Raw genomic sequence first — 16,560 nt, forward strand, 5'->3', positions numbered from 1 at the left:
CTGTGTACTGTAGGGTAACTGACTGTGTACTGTAGGGTAACTGACTGTGTACTGTAGGGTAACTGACTGTGTACTGTAGGGTAACTGACTATATCTACTGTAGGGTAACTGACTATCTACTGTAGGGTAACTGACTATATCTACTGTAGGGTAACTGACTATATCTACTGTAGGGTAACTGACTATCTACTGTAGGGTAACTGACTATATCTACTGTAGGGTAACTGACTGTGTACTGTAGGATAACTGACTATATCTACTGTAGGGTAACTGACTATCTACTATAGGGTAACTGACTGTGTACTGTAGGGTAACTGACTGTGTACTGTAGGGTAACTGACTGTGTACTGTAGGGTAACTGACTGTCTACTATAGGATAACTGACTATATCTACTGTAGGGTAACTGACTATATCTACTGTAGGATAACTGACTATATCTACTGTAGGGTAACTGACTATATCTACTGTAGGGTAACTGACTATCTACTATAGGGTAACTGACTATCTACTATAGGGTAACTGACTATATCTACTGTAGGGTAACTGACTATCTACTATAGGGTAACTGACTGTGTACTGTAGGGTAACTGACTATCTACTGTAGGGTAACTGACTATATCTACTGTAGGGTAACTGACTATCTACTGTAGGGTAACTGACTATATCTACTGTAGGGTAACTGACTATATCTACTGTAGGGTAACTGACTATCTACTGTAGGGTAACTGACTATATCTACTGTAGGGTAACTGACTGTGTACTGTAGGATAACTGACTATATCTACTGTAGGGTAACTGACTATCTACTATAGGGTAACTGACTGTGTACTGTAGGGTAACTGACTGTGTACTGTAGGGTAACTGACTGTGTACTGTAGGGTAACTGACTGTCTACTATAGGATAACTGACTATATCTACTGTAGGGTAACTGACTATATCTACTGTAGGATAACTGACTATATCTACTGTAGGGTAACTGACTATATCTACTGTAGGGTAACTGACTATCTACTATAGGGTAACTGACTATATCTACTGCAGGGTAACTGACTATCTACTGTAGGGTAACTGACTGTGTACTGTAGGGTAACTGACTGTGTACTGTAGGGTAACTGACTGTGTACTGTAGGGTAACTGACTATATCTACTGTAGGGTAACTGACTGTGTACTGTACGGTAACTGACTGTGTACTGTAGGGTAACTGACTATCTACTGTAGGGTAACTGACTGTGTACTGTAGGGTAACTGACTGTGTACTGTAGGGTAACTGACTATATCTACTGTAGGGTAACTGACTGTGTACTGTAGGATAACTGACTATATCTACTGTAGGGTAACTGACTATCTACTATAGGGTAACTGACTGTGTACTGTAGGGTAACTGACTGTGTACTGTAGGGTAACTGACTGTGTACTGTAGGGTAACTGACTGTGTACTGTAGGGTAACTGACTATCTACTGTAGGGTAACTGACTGTGTACTGTAGGGTAACTGACTGTGTACTGTAGGGTAACTGACTGTGTACTGTAGGGTAACTGACTATATCTACTGTAGGGTAACTGACTGTGTACTGTAGGGTAACTGACTGTGTACTGTAGGGTAACTGACTATATCTACTGTAGGGTAACTGACTGTGTACTGTAGGGTAACTGACTGTGTACTGTACGGTAACTGACTATCTACTGTAGGGTAACTGACTATCTACTGTAGGGTAACTGACTGTGTACTGTAGGGTAACTGACTGTGTACTGTAGGGTAACTGACTATATCTACTGTAGGGTAACTGACTGTGTACTGTAGGGTAACTGACTGTGTACTGTAGGGTAACTGACTGTGTACTGTAGGGTAACTGACTATATCTACTGTAGGGTAACTGACTGTGTACTGTAGGGTAACTGACTATCTACTGTAGGGTAACTGACTATATGTACTGTAGGGTAACTGACTATCTACTGTAGGGTAACTGACTATATCTACTGTAGGGTAACTGACTATCTACTGTAGGGTAACTGACTATATCTACTGTAGGGTAACTGACTATCTACTGTAGGGTAACTGACTATATGTACTGTAGGGTAACTGACTATCTACTGTAGGGTAACTGACTATATGTACTGTAGGGTAACTGACTATCTACTGTAGGGTGACTGACTGTAGGGTAACTGACTATATGTACTGTAGGGTAACTGACTATCTACTGTAGGGTAACTGACTATCTACTGTAGGGTAACTGACTATCTACTGTAGGGTAACTGACTATATCTACTGTAGGATAACTGACTATATCTACTGTAGGGTAACTGACTATATCTACTGTAGGGTAACTGACTATCTACTGTAGGATAACTGACTATCTACTGTAGGATAACTGACTATATCTACTGTAGGGTAACTGACTATATCTACTGTAGGGTAACTGACTATCTACTGTAGGATAACTGACTATATCTACTGCAGGGTAACTGACTATCTACTGTAGGATAACTGACTATATCTACTGTAGGGTAACTGACTATATCTACTGTAGGGTAACTGACTATATCTACTGTAGGGTAACTGACTATCTACTGTAGGGTAACTGACTATCTACTGTAGGGTAACTGACTATCTACTGTAGGGTAACTGACTATATCTACTGTAGGGTAACTGACTATATCTACTGTAGGGTAACTGACTATCTACTGTAGGGTAACTGACTGTGTACTGTAGGGTAAGTGACTGTGTACTGTAGGGTAACTGACTATCTACTATAGGGTAACTGACTATATCTACTGTAGGGTAACTGACTATCTACTGTAGGGTAACTGACTATCTACTGTAGGGTAACTGACTATCTACTGTAGGGTAACTGACTATCTACTGTAGGATAACTGACTATCTACTGTAGGATAACTGACTATATCTACTGCAGGGTAACTGACTATCTACTGTAGGGTAACTGACTATATGTACTGTAGGGTAACTGACTATCTACTGTAGGGTGACTGACTGTAGGGTAACTGACTATCTACTGTAGGATAACTGACTATCTACTGTAGGGTAACTGACTATATCTACTGTAGGGTAACTGACTATATCTACTGTAGGGTAACTGACTATCTACTGTAGGGTAACTGACTGTGTACTGTAGGGTAAGTGACTGTGTACTGTAGGGTAACTGACTATCTACTGTAGGGTAACTGACTATCTACTGTAGGGTAACTGACTATATCTACTGTAGGGTAACTGACTATATCTACTGTAGGGTAACTGACTATCTACTGTAGGGTAACTGACTATCTACTGTAGGGTAACTGACTATATCTACTGTAGGGTAACTGACTATCTACTGTAGGGTAACTGACTATCTACTGTAGGGTAACTGACTATCTACTGCAGGATAACTGACTATCTACTGTAGGATAACTGACTATATCTACTGTAGGGTAACTGACTATATCTACTGTAGGGTAACTGACTATATCTACTGTAGGGTAACTGACTATCTACTGTAGGGTAACTGACTATCTACTGTAGGGTAACTGACTATCTACTGCAGGATAACTGACTATCTACTGTAGGATAACTGACTATATCTACTGTAGGATAACTGACTATATCTACTGTAGGGTAACTGACTATATCTACTGTAGGGTAACTGACTATATCTACTATAGGGTAACTGACTATCTACTGTAGGGTAACTGACTGTGTACTGTAGGGTAACTGACTATCTACTGCAGGGTAACTGACTGTGTACTGTAGGGTAACTGACTATATCTACTGTAGGGTAACTGACTATATCTACTGTAGGGTAACTGACTATCTACTGTAGGGTAACTGACTATCTACTGTAGGGTAACTGACTATCTACTGTAGGGTAACTGACTATCTACTGTAGGGTAACTGACTATCTACTGTAGGGTAACTGACTATATCTACTGTAGGGTAACTGACTATATCTACTGTAGGGTAACTGACTATATCTACTGTAGGGTAACTGACTATCTACTGTAGGGTAACTGACTGTGTACTGTAGGGTAAGTGACTGTGTACTGTAGGGTAACTGACTGTCTACTATAGGGTAACTGACTGTGTACTGTAGGGTAACTGACTATATCCACTGTAGGGTAACTGACTATCTACTATAGGGTAACTGACTATCTACTGTAGGGTGACTGACTGTGTACTGTAGGGTAAATGACTGTGTACTGTAGGGTAACTGACTGTGTACTGTAGGGTAACTGACTATCTATTGCAGAGAACTAGCCAGAGGACCATCTTATACTGTATTTCCATGTCTATGTGTGCTGTAGAGAACTAGCCAGAGGACCATCTTATTCTGTATTTCCAGGTCTATGTGTGCTGTAGAGAACTAGCCAGAGGACCATCTTATACTGTATTTCCAGGTCTATGTGTGCTGTAGAGAACTAGCCAGAGGACCATCTTATACTGTATTTCCATGCTTTTTGCGCCAACACCAAATGGTCAATGTGCACAGTACAAGATTTGAGCAACAGACAGACAGACAGAGAAAGATAGATGGAAGGAGAGAGACAGACAGACAGACAGTCAGACAGACGGCAAAAGACAGATAGACAGACAGAGGAAGACAGACAGACAGACAGACAGGCAGACAGACAGACAGAGAAAGACAGACAGAAGGACGGAGAAAGACAGACAGACAGGCAGACAGAGGAAGACAGACAGACGGCAAAAGACAGACAGACAGACAGACAGACAGACAGACAGACAGACAGAGAAAGACAGACAGAAGGACGGAGAAAGACAGACAGACAGACAGACAGACAGACAGACTGAGAAAGACAGACAGACAGACAGACAGACAGACAGACAGACAGACAGACAGACAGACAGAGAAAGACAGACAGAAGGACGGAGAAAGACAGACAGACAGAGAAAGAAAGACAGAGAAAGAGAGACAGACAGATGAAGACAGACAGACGGACGGAGAGAAACAGAGACAGATGGAGAGAAACAGAAGGAGAAAGAGACAGACAGAGAAAGACAGGCAGACGGAGAGAAACAGACAGACAGGCAGAGAAAGAGACAGACGGAGACAGACAGACAGACAGACAGACAGACAGACAGACAGACAGACAGACAGACAGACAGACAGACAGAGAAAGACAGACAGAAGGACGGAGAAAGACAGACAGACAGAGAAAGAAAGACAGAGAAAGAGAGACAGACAGATGAAGACAGACAGACGGACGGAGAGAAACAGAGACAGATGGAGAGAAACAGAAGGAGAAAGAGACAGACAGAGAAAGACAGGCAGACGGAGAGAAACAGACAGACAGGCAGAGAAAGAGACAGACGGAGACAGACAGACTGAGTAAGACAGACAGAAAGCCATGATGAGCATCTGAGCTAGGTTCAGGAAGCCATGATTATTATCTAAATTGGGTTCAGGAAGCCATGTTTAGTATCTGAGCTGGGTTCAGGAAGCCATGTTTAGTATCTGAGCTGGGATCAGGAAGCCATGATTAGTATCTGATCTGGGATCAGGAAGCCATGATTAGTATCTGAGCTGGGTTCAGGAAGCCATGATTATTATCTAAATTGGGTTCAGGAAGCCATGATGAGTATCTGATCTGGGATCAGGAAGCCATGATGAGTATCTGATCTGGGTTCAGGAAGCCATGTTTAGTATCTGAGCTGGGTTCAGGAAGCCATGTTTAGTATCTGAGCTGGGTTCAGGAAGCCATGATTAGTATCTGATCTGGGATCAGGAAGCAATGATTAGTATCTGAGCTGGGTTCAGGAAGCCATGATGAGAATCTGATCTGGGTTCAGGAGGATGACCAGTATAGATATGTAATATATGGCCACTGCATTACATACAGTACATGTCTTTCAAATGGCAATTTAATTCTGAATACCCACCCACCCACCCACCCATCCCACACACACACACACACACACACACACACACACACAGGATTAGTCATCCTAGATCTGATGCCGATCTGTGGAACATGATGGTTTGGAATGACGTGGAGGATTGTAGGAGGGGGGGGTTTGGCGATGGTGGAGAGGGGAGGCGAGGCGTACTGACTTACCGCTCACGGCGGCCTTGATGTTGGGGTCTTCATCTGCCAGACTGCCTGGCACACCACGTCTCCCTTTGATCTTCGGACACATAATGGAAGGAGAGAGGGGAGAGAGAACAAGGTGGATGATATACGGTTTATTCTGAAAGGACCTTGGGTATCTCCTGCATTCATCTATAAAGCAGGGTGTGTGTGACAGGGGGTTGAAGTGACATGGTCATTGGTTTGTTGCAGCTACATAGCTGTGAGTCTCTGCGTGGTGTCTCCCAATAGACATTCGGACACAAAACGCCATGCCTGGGTTCTGTGGCTGTTTTGGCCGCATGGGGAGGGGGGTGATACAATTTGTTGTACCATGTTTGAAGCAAGTGTTTATTTGGAAATTGTGTCTAATCAAATTCAACCTTCAATTTGGGGGGGGGGGGGGGGGGGGGGGGGGGGGGGGTCTTTAAAGAGAGTGAATTATTAGACTGTATAACCTGTGCTGAATATTGAAATACATCACTGGAACCACATACTTATCTCCAGTTTGAGAGGTCACATTCGTGCTTTGTGTATTTACAGCTGTGTAGATTTATTTTGTTGATGCTTACAGGCATTCAAAATGAAGGGCACATCCTCTTCAAAATGAAGGGCACATCCTCTTCAAAATGAAGGGCACATCCTCTTCAAAATGAAGGGCACATCCTCTTCAAAATGAAGGGCCCATCCTCTTCAAAATGAAGGGCACATCCTCTTCAAAATGAAGGGCACATCCTCTTCAAAATGAAGGGCACATCCTCTTCAAAATGAAGGGCACATCCTCTTCAAAAGGAAGGGCACATCCTCTTCAAAATGAAGGGCACACCCTCTTCCAAATGAAGGGCACATCCTCTTCAAAATGAAGGGCACATCCTCTTCAAAATGAAGGGCACACCCTCTTCAAAATGAAGGGCACACCCTCTTCAAAATGAAGGGCACATCCTCTTCAAAATGAAGGGCACATCCTCTTCAAAATGAAGGGCACATCCTCTTCAAAATGAAGGGCACACCCTCTTCCAAATGAAGGGCACATCCTCTTCAAAATGAAGGGCACATCCTCTTCAAAATGAAGGGCACATCCTCTTCAAAATGAAGGGCACACCCTCTTCAAAATGAAGGGCACATCCTCTTCAAAATGAAGGGCACACCCTCTTCAAAATGAAGGGTACACCCTCTTCAAAATGAAGGGCACACCCTCTTCAAAATGAAGGGCCCACCCTCTTCAAAATGAAGGGCACACCCTCTTCAAAATGAAGGGCACACCCTCTTCAAAATGAAGGGCACATCCTCTTCAAAATGAAGGGCACACCCTCTTCAAAATGAAGGGCACATCCTCTTCAAAATGAAGGGCACATCCTCTTCAAAATGAAGGGCACATCCTCTTCAAAATGAAGGGCACATCCTCTTCAAAATGAAGGGCACATCCTCTTCAAAATGAAGGGCACATCCTCTTCAAAATGAAGGGCACATCCTCTTCAAAATGAAGGGCACACCCTCTTCAAAATGAAGGGCACATCCTCTTCAAAATGAAGGGCACATCCTCTTCAAAATGAAGGGCCCATCCTCTTCAAAATGAAGGGCACATCCTCTTCAAAATGAAGGGCCCATCCTCTTCAAAATGAAGGGCCCATCCTCTTCAAAATGAAGGGCACACCCTCTTCCAAATGAAGGGCACATCCTCTTCAAAATGAAGGGCACATCCTCTTCAAAATGAAGGGCACATCCTCTTCAAAATGAAGGGCACACCCTCTTCAAAATGAAGGGCACATCCTCTTCAAAATGAAGGGCACACCCTCTTCAAAATGAAGGGTACACCCTCTTCAAAATGAAGGGCACACCCTCTTCAAAATGAAGGGCCCACCCTCTTCAAAATGAAGGGCACACCCTCTTCAAAATGAAGGGCACACCCTCTTCAAAATGAAGGGCACATCCTCTTCAAAATGAAGGGCACACCCTCTTCAAAATGAAGGGCACATCCTCTTCAAAATGAAGGGCACATCCTCTTCAAAATGAAGGGCACATCCTCTTCAAAATGAAGGGCACATCCTCTTCAAAATGAAGGGCACATCCTCTTCAAAATGAAGGGCACATCCTCTTCAAAATGAAGGGCACATCCTCTTCAAAATGAAGGGCACACCCTCTTCAAAATGAAGGGCACATCCTCTTCAAAATGAAGGGCACATCCTCTTCAAAATGAAGGGCCCATCCTCTTCAAAATGAAGGGCACATCCTCTTCAAAATGAAGGGCCCATCCTCTTCAAAATGAAGGGCCCATCCTCTTCAAAATGAAGGGCCCACCCTCTTCAAAATGAAGGGCCCATCCTCTTCAAAATGAAGGGCACATCCTCTTCAAAATGAAGGGCCCACCCTCTTCAAAATGAAGGGCCCACCCTCTTCAAAATGAAGGGCCCACCCTCTTCAAAATGAAGGGCACATCCTCTTCAAAATGAAGGGCCCATCCTCTTCAAAATGAAGGGCCCACCCTCTTCAAAATGAAGGGCCCACCCTCTTCAAAATGAAGGGCCCACCCTTTTCAAAATGAAGGGCACATCCTCTTCAAAATGAAGGGCACATCCTCTTCAAAATGAAGGGCACATCCTCTTCAAAATGAAGGGCCCATCCTCTTCAAAATGAAGGGCCCACCCTCTTCAAAATGAAGGGCACATCCTCTTCAAAATGAAGGGCCCACCCTCTTCAAAATGAAGGGCCCACCCTCTTCAAAATGAAGGGCACATCCTCTTCAAAATGAAGGACCCACCCTCTTCAAAATGAAGGGCACATCCTCTTCAAAATGAAGGGCACATCCTCTTCAAAATGAAGGGCCCACCCTCTTCAAAATGAAGGGCACATCCTCTTCAAAATGAAGGGCACACCCTCTTCAAAATGAAGGGCACATCCTCTTCAAAATGAAGGGCACATCCTCTTCAAAATGAAGGGCACATCCTCTTCAAAATGAAGGGCACATCCTCTTCAAAATGAAGGGCACATCCTCTTCAAAATGAAGGGCCCACCCTCTTCAAAATGAAGGGCACATCCTCTTCAAAATGAAGGGCAGACCCTCTTCAAAATGAAGGGCACATCCTCTTCAAAATGAAGGGCACATCCTCTTCAAAATGAAGGGCACATCCTCTTCAAAATGAAGGGCACATCCTCTTCAAAATGAAGGGCACATCCTCTTCAAAATGAAGGGCACACCCTCTTCAAAATGAAGGGCACATCCTCTTCGAAATGAAGGGCACACCCTCTTCGAAATGAAGGGCACATCCTCTTCAAAATGAAGGGCACATCCTCTTCAAAATGAAGGGCACATCCTCTTCAAAATGAAGGGCACATCCTCTTCAAAATGAAGGGCACATCCTCTTCAAAATGAAGGGCACACCCTCTTCAAAATGAAGGGCACATCCTCTTCAAAATGAAGGGCACACCCTCTTCAAAATGAAGGGCACACCCTCTTCAAAATGAAGGGCACACCCTCTTCAAAATGAAGGGCACATCCTCTTCAAAATGAAGGGCACATCCTCTTCAAAATGAAGGGCACATCCTCTTCAAAATGAAGGGCACACCCTCTTCAAAATGAAGGGCACATCCTCTTCAAAATGAAGGGCACACCCTCTTCAAAATGAAGGGCACACCCTCTTCAAAATGAAGGGCACACCCTCTTCAAAATGAAGGGCACACACTCTTCAAAATAAAGGGCACATCCTCTTCAAAATGAAGGGCACACCCTGTTCAAAATGAAGGGCACACCCTCTTCAAAATGAAGGGCACATCCTCTTCAAAATGAAGGGCACATCCTCTTCAAAATGAAGGGCACACCCTCTTCAAAATGAAGGGCACATCCTCTTCAAAATGAAGGGCACACCCTCTTCAAAATGAAGGGCACACCCTCTTCAAAATGAAGGGCCCACCTTCTTCAAAATGAAGGGCACATCCTCTTCAAAATGAAGGGCACATCCTCTTCAAAATGAAGGGCACACCCTCTTCAAAATGAAGGGCACACCCTCTTCAAAATGAAGGGCACATCCTCTTCAAAATGAAGGGCCCACCCTCTTCAAAATGAAGGGCACATCCTCTTCAAAACGAAGGGCACATCCTCTTCAAAACGAAGGGCACATCCTCTTCAAAACGAAGGGCACATCCTCTTCAAAACGAAGGGCACATCCTCTTCAAAACGAAGGGCACATCCTCTTCAAAACGAAGGGCCCACCCTCTTCAAAATGAAGGGCCCACCCTCTTCAAAATGAAGGGCCCACCCTCTTCAAAATGAAGGGCACACCCTCTTCAAAATGAAGGGCACACCCTCTTCAAAATGAAGGGCACATCCTCTTCAAAATTAAGGGCACATCCTCTTCAAAATGAAGGGCCCACCCTCTTCAAAGTGAAGGGCACATCCTCTTCAAAATGAAGGGCCCACCCTCTTCAATATGAAGGGCACATCCTCTTCAAAATGAAAGGCCCACCCTCTTCAAAATGAAGGGCACACCCTCTTCAAAATGAAGGGCCCACCCTCTTCAAAATGAAGGGCACATCCTCTTCAAAATGAAGGGCACACCCTCTTCAAAATGAAGGGCACATCCTCTTCAAAATTAAGGGCACATCCTCTTCAAAATGAAGGGCACACCCTCTTCAAAATGAAGGGCCCACCCTCTTCAAAATGAAGGGCCCACCCTCTTCAAAATGAAGGGCACACCCTCTTCAAAATGAAGGGCACACCCTCTTCAAAATGAAGGGCACACCCTCTTCAAAATGAAGGGCACATCCTCTTCAAAATGAAGGGCACATCCTCTTCAAAATGAAGGGCACACCCTCTTCAAAATGAAGGGCACACCCTCTTCAAAATGAAGGGCACATCCTCTTCAAAATGAAGGGCCCCCCGAATTTTGACCACAAGCTTTGTCTTTGATGTCACACTTGGAGAAACAGTCGAAGTCCATTTCATTCACCTATCGCACGTTCAGTACGAAGACTGTCCAACTACCTTCATGACTATGGTTCAAGCACTTGTCGCGACGACTTAAACTCAAAAGAAACGCAAAACGAGTCGAACCGTCAAGTTGCCAGACATAATTACTGAAATGAACCAGTACATGAAAATACAATAGTGGCTGAAATATAAACTACTGTAGTGGCTGAACTATAAACTACAGTAGGGAACTATAAACTACAGTAGGGAACTATAAACTACAGTAGGGGACTATAAACTACAGTAGGGACTATAAACTAAAGTAGGGGACTATAAACTACAGTAGGGAACTATAAACTACAGTAGGGAACTATAAACTACAGTAGGGAACTATAAACTACAGTAGGGGACTATAAACTACAGTAGGGAACTATAAACTACAGTAGGGAACTATAAACTACAGTAGGGAACTATAAACTACAGTAGGGAACTATAAACTACAGTAGGGAACTATAAACTACAGTAGGGGACTATAAACTACAGTAGGGAACTATAAACTACAGTAGGGAACTATAAACTACAGTAGGGGACTATAAACTACAGTAGGGGACTATAAACTACAGTAGGGAACTATAAACTACAGTAGGGGACTATAAACTACAGTAGGGGACTATAAACTACAGTAGGGACTATAAACTAAAGTAGGGGACTATAAACTACAGTAGGGACTATAAACTACAGTAAGGAACTATAAACTACAGTAGGGAACTATAAACTACAGTAGGGAACTATAAACTACAGTAGGGAACTATAAACTACAGTAGGGAACTATAAACTACAGTAGGGGACTATAAACTACAGTAGGGGACTATAAACTACAGTAGGGACTATAAACTACAGTAAGGAACTCTAAACTACAGTAGGGAACTATAAACTACAGTAGGGAACTATAAACTACAGTAGGGGACTATAAACTACAGTAGGGGACTATAAACTACAGTAGGGAAGGGAACTATAAACTACAGTAGGGAACTATAAACTACAGTAGGGGACTATAAACTACAGTAGGGAACTATAAACTACAGTAGGGAACTATAAACTACAGTAGGGAACTATAAACTATAAACTACAGTAGGGAACTATAAACTACAGTAGGGGACTATAAACTACAGTAGGGAACTATAAACTACAGTAGGGAACTATAAACTACAGTAGGGAACTATAAACTATAAACTACAGTAGGGAACTATAAACTACAGTAGGGAACTATAAACTACAGTAGGGAACTATAAACTACAGTAGGGAACTATAAACTACAGTAGGGAACTATAAACTACAGTAGGGACATTGAAGGGTCTGTCTCTTCCCAGACTGCCAGTGTATTTTATTGTTTGGAAATGCAATGGGGCACTGGGGGTATGTGTCAACCGAGAGAAAGTCAGGCAGCGGTAAAGGAAATGGGAACATAAACTAGAAACCATTAATTAATTGACAAGCAGATAATTCCCCGTTTATTATTATCAAACAGACTTCATTTGGTTCCCTACCCACAGCACCGACTTGAGAGTCTTCTCTTATAGATACAGCCCTTAACAAAATAGATGGCTAAAAGCTTGCTGGGAGTTGAGGGCTATCAACATATACATAAAACGGAACTGGTGCAATTTAAATAGCTGCCCGCATGCACTGACTGAGGTCCAAATTCGACTGAGAATATCAAATTATGTAAAAAAAATTAATAAAATAAAAACATTTTTTTTAAATAAATCCCCACGTCTTGTTTTTCCTTTTTTGGCTGACCTATATTTCTGACAGCCAACTGTGAGTGACATAGGCCTCCTCTTGTAAGCGAGATGTACTGAATTCCCTCAGCAGTAGGCCGTGTGCATCCTACTCCTCGTTCTCCTCGTCCTCTGTTGTTCTTGCCGAGTTCTGACGAGCTGTTCCATCGTAATGGGGTAGTGATTTCAGGTCTCAGGGCATCCGGGCTCTTTGGTTACAGGTCAGTGAGGTTGGCGAGAGAATGGTTGTGATGGATATGTCAGTGTAATGTAGACCTTTACTCTTCTGGGGATCTAACAGAATGAGGATCTCTAAATAACAGACATTCTGTTTAGTTAGTTATTACAAAAAGTTTTTTTTGTGGATTTTACTGTAGTATTCACTATAGTGTTTTTGGCAAGATATTAAAATACTATACACTCGTATTTACAGTTTACTATGTAAATACTATAGTATTACTATATTATGTACTGCAGTGTTTTTTTATTATCTTTGATATAGAAGTGGGGGCGTTCTCCTTGAAGAAACCTACTGAGGAAACACGAAAAGAGAAAGTTCTCTATAACCTGCACGGAACACAATAATAGGGTCTATACTTGGCATGTAGGTTTGTCAGTCACGAGTGGTACAAATAAATATGATCATTTACCCATGGGGGGGCGGCGCACAGTTAGCCCAGCGTCGTACCGGGTTAGGGGAGGGTTTTGGTCGGCAGGGATGTCCTTGTCCCATCGCGCACTAGCGACTCCTGTGGCGGGCCGAGCGAAATGCACGCTGACACGGTCGCCAGGAGTACGGCGTTTCCTCCGACCACATTGGTGCGGCTGGATTCTGGGTTAAGTGGCCATTGTGTCAAGAAGCAGCGCGGTTTGGTTGGGTTGGGTTTCGGAGGACGCACGGCTCTCGACCTTCACCTCTCCCAAATCCGTACGGGACTTGCAGCGATGAGACAAGACTGTAACTACCAATTGGATACCACAACAAAGGGTAAAACATTTTTAAAAAAATAAAGGTTAAGTTTAAAGAGTTAGGTTAAAGGGTTAAGGTTATGTTTAGGAGTAAAGTTAAAGGGTTAAGGTTATGGTTAGGGTTAAGGTTATGTTTAGGAGTAAAGTTAAAGGGTTACGGGAAAGGTTAGCTATAAGGGATAAGGTAGGGCTAGGGTAGGGGTTAGCTATAATGGTTAAGGTTAGGGTAGGGGTTAGCTATAAGGGATAAGGTTAGGGCTAGGGTAGGGGTTAGCTATAATGGTTAAGGTTAGGGTAGGGGTTAGCTATAAGGGATAAGGTTAGGGTTAGGGTAGGGGTTAGCTATAATGGTTAAGGTTAGGGGAAGGGTTAGCTATAATGGTTAAGGTTAGGGTAGGGGTTAGCTATAATGGTTAAGGTTAGGGTTAGTGGAAGGGTTAGCTATAATGGATAAGGTTAGGGCTAGGGGAAGGGTTAGCTATAATGGATAAGGTTAGGGTTAGGGGAAGGGTTAGCTATAATGGTTAAGGTTAGGGTAAGGGTTAGCTATAATGGTTAAGGTTACGGTAAGGGTTAGCTATAATGGTTAAGGTTAGGGTTAGCTATAATGGATAAGGTTAGAGTTAGGGTTAGCTATAATGGTTAAGGTAGTGTTAGGGTAAGGGTTAGCTATAATGGTTCATGTTAGGGTTAGGGTTAGCTAACATGCTAAGTAGTTGCAAAGTAGCTAAAAAGTAGTAAGTAGTAGAAAAGTTAAATGTGCCCACTCCGACCAACCACCCTACTTCCATTTTTTGCATGTCTTATGTAATCATACAAACGTAACATATCATACTAATTTAAGTATCTCGGATTGACACTTACTATGTTACGTCTTGTCTATGAGACTAGGCTGGAAAGAAAGGAAAATGGATAGCTTCTTCGGGAGATCCATGTTCATAGCAATGAATGGATGACTGGTCTCCTGCATGTTGTCGCTCACAAACTTGATGTTCTTAAAGAGACAGTGTACAATTTTCTATGTAATGCATCTCAACAGGAAATAGTGCTTTTACACAATTTGGCAACTTAATATTCCACAAATGACTTTGTCATCTCGATGACATTTTATATTTTTATAATAAATACACGTATTTACAGGGTTACATATTAGTTTCTAGAGCACAACATGTGCTTGAGAAGAAGCTAGCCTAGAATATATTTCGGTCCCTCACTGGCTACATGCTCCGAAATGTTATGCTGCGCCCTTAACTTTTAAAAGTTGTTTCCACAACCACATCAGGTCGTCACTCGCTGTGTGATTCACCCAGTAGTAGCACGTGAGCGCTGCTTTCCTAGCCACCGTGCTCCTACACCCTGCATTGCTTGCTGTTTGGGGGTTTTAGGCTGGGTTTCTGTAAAGCACTTTGAGATATCAGCTGATGTACGAAGGGCTATATAAATAGATTTGATTTGATTTGCTTAACAGTTTTATATTTCTTAATGATCAAAGTGAAAGTAAGCTGTTTTTTTTTTGTGTGTTTTTGGTGGTGTTCCATAATATATGATTCAAGGCTATCTAGTATGATGGCACAAAAAGCATTCACACTATGCCATTAAAGGGAGATTATTGCAATTAAGCTCAATGACAGGAAGTAAGCTAGCATACGTTACCGTACCTGTCTGTTTCTAGTCATTGCGCTAATGCTAGTTAGCTTTGGCTCACAAATCTACTTCTAATTTCTGTCATATTGCACACAGACACATAAAAATTGTTTCCACTAGTATCCAGCAGCTATTGGGGATCCTAATAAATATGAACTACGAAAGCACCAATGTGAAGGGAACATATGATGTGAAAACTGTAAACGGCTAACAGAATGACATTTTAAAGAAAATTACACTTAATTTCTACTACTCACTTCAAGTGAGATACAGTATTGTATGCCTTTTAAAATGGTGTGTGTGTGTGTGTGTGAGTGAGTGAGTGAGTGAGTGAGTGAGTGAGTGAGTGAGTGAGTGAGTGTGTGAGTGAGTGAGTGATTGAGTGAGTGAGTGAGTGTGTGAGTGAGTGAGTGAGTGAGTGAGTGAGTGAGTGAGTGAGTGAGTGAGTGAGTGAAACAACAAGAGCAGCAGTTTCAGCAATGTCCTTTTAAATGGAAGTAAAACACAGTGAAGGGAGAAATGCACACATTGGCATCCTCCGCTGTTGGGGAAGGGAAGGTTTTGTGGGAAAGCAGATTGTATTAGAGGAGAGAGCCAACACACTCATTAATATCTCGTCTTTATAAGTGATGCACAGTGGAGCTTCTCGAGGGGGGGAAAAAAAAGTCGGTCAACCTAAGATCGCTCTTGCTTCTTCAAGAAGAAGATAGTCAGTCACTTCTTAATGTCAGTCATTAAGGCTGCGTAAACGTTCAATTATATTGGTTTCAAACTGTGTGTAAATACTGACACTCGAATTGGAGTAACACACAGAAAACAGAGTGTTAAAAAACAGAACAGAGCCATATCTAAGTTATCAGAAAGTTCCCCAAAGACAGTCAGATAAACAAATTAATTATTGCTCAAAGAGGGAAAGTGAGTGTGTGTATACTAGCATGTGCATGCTGGGATGGGGGGGGGGGAGATGATCCCACCTGATGATAGTCTCCCCCCAAAGCACACGGTCACAAACAAAGAGAGAGAGAATAAAGAGAGTGACAGAAGAAAAAGAGAGAGAAAGAGAGAGAGAGAGAGAGTGATAGAAAAAGAGAGAGAAAGAGAGAGAGAGAGTGATAGTGAGAGAAAGAGAGAGGGATAGAGAAAGAGAGAGTGATAGTGAGAGAAAGAGAGAGTGATAGTGAGA

At 42.7% G+C, this 16,560-nt stretch overlaps 1 protein-coding gene across 1 annotated transcript in view; it reads right to left on the bottom strand.

Moving 5' to 3' along the window:
- LOC110500776 (glucosidase 2 subunit beta) overlaps positions 1–16,560 on the bottom strand; it is a 319,402-nt gene that overhangs the window by 214,789 nt on the left and 88,053 nt on the right. The window contains exon 10 of the mRNA XM_036958295.1: positions 6,069–6,138. Within this exon, the coding sequence (XP_036814190.1) occupies positions 6,069–6,138 (70 nt within the window). The remainder of the gene's footprint in view (positions 1–6,068; positions 6,139–16,560) is intronic.

The sequence above is a fragment of the Oncorhynchus mykiss genome, chromosome 21 (assembly GCF_013265735.2).
Source record: "Oncorhynchus mykiss isolate Arlee chromosome 21, USDA_OmykA_1.1, whole genome shotgun sequence".
In the NCBI taxonomy this organism is placed as follows: Eukaryota; Metazoa; Chordata; class Actinopteri; order Salmoniformes; family Salmonidae; genus Oncorhynchus; species Oncorhynchus mykiss.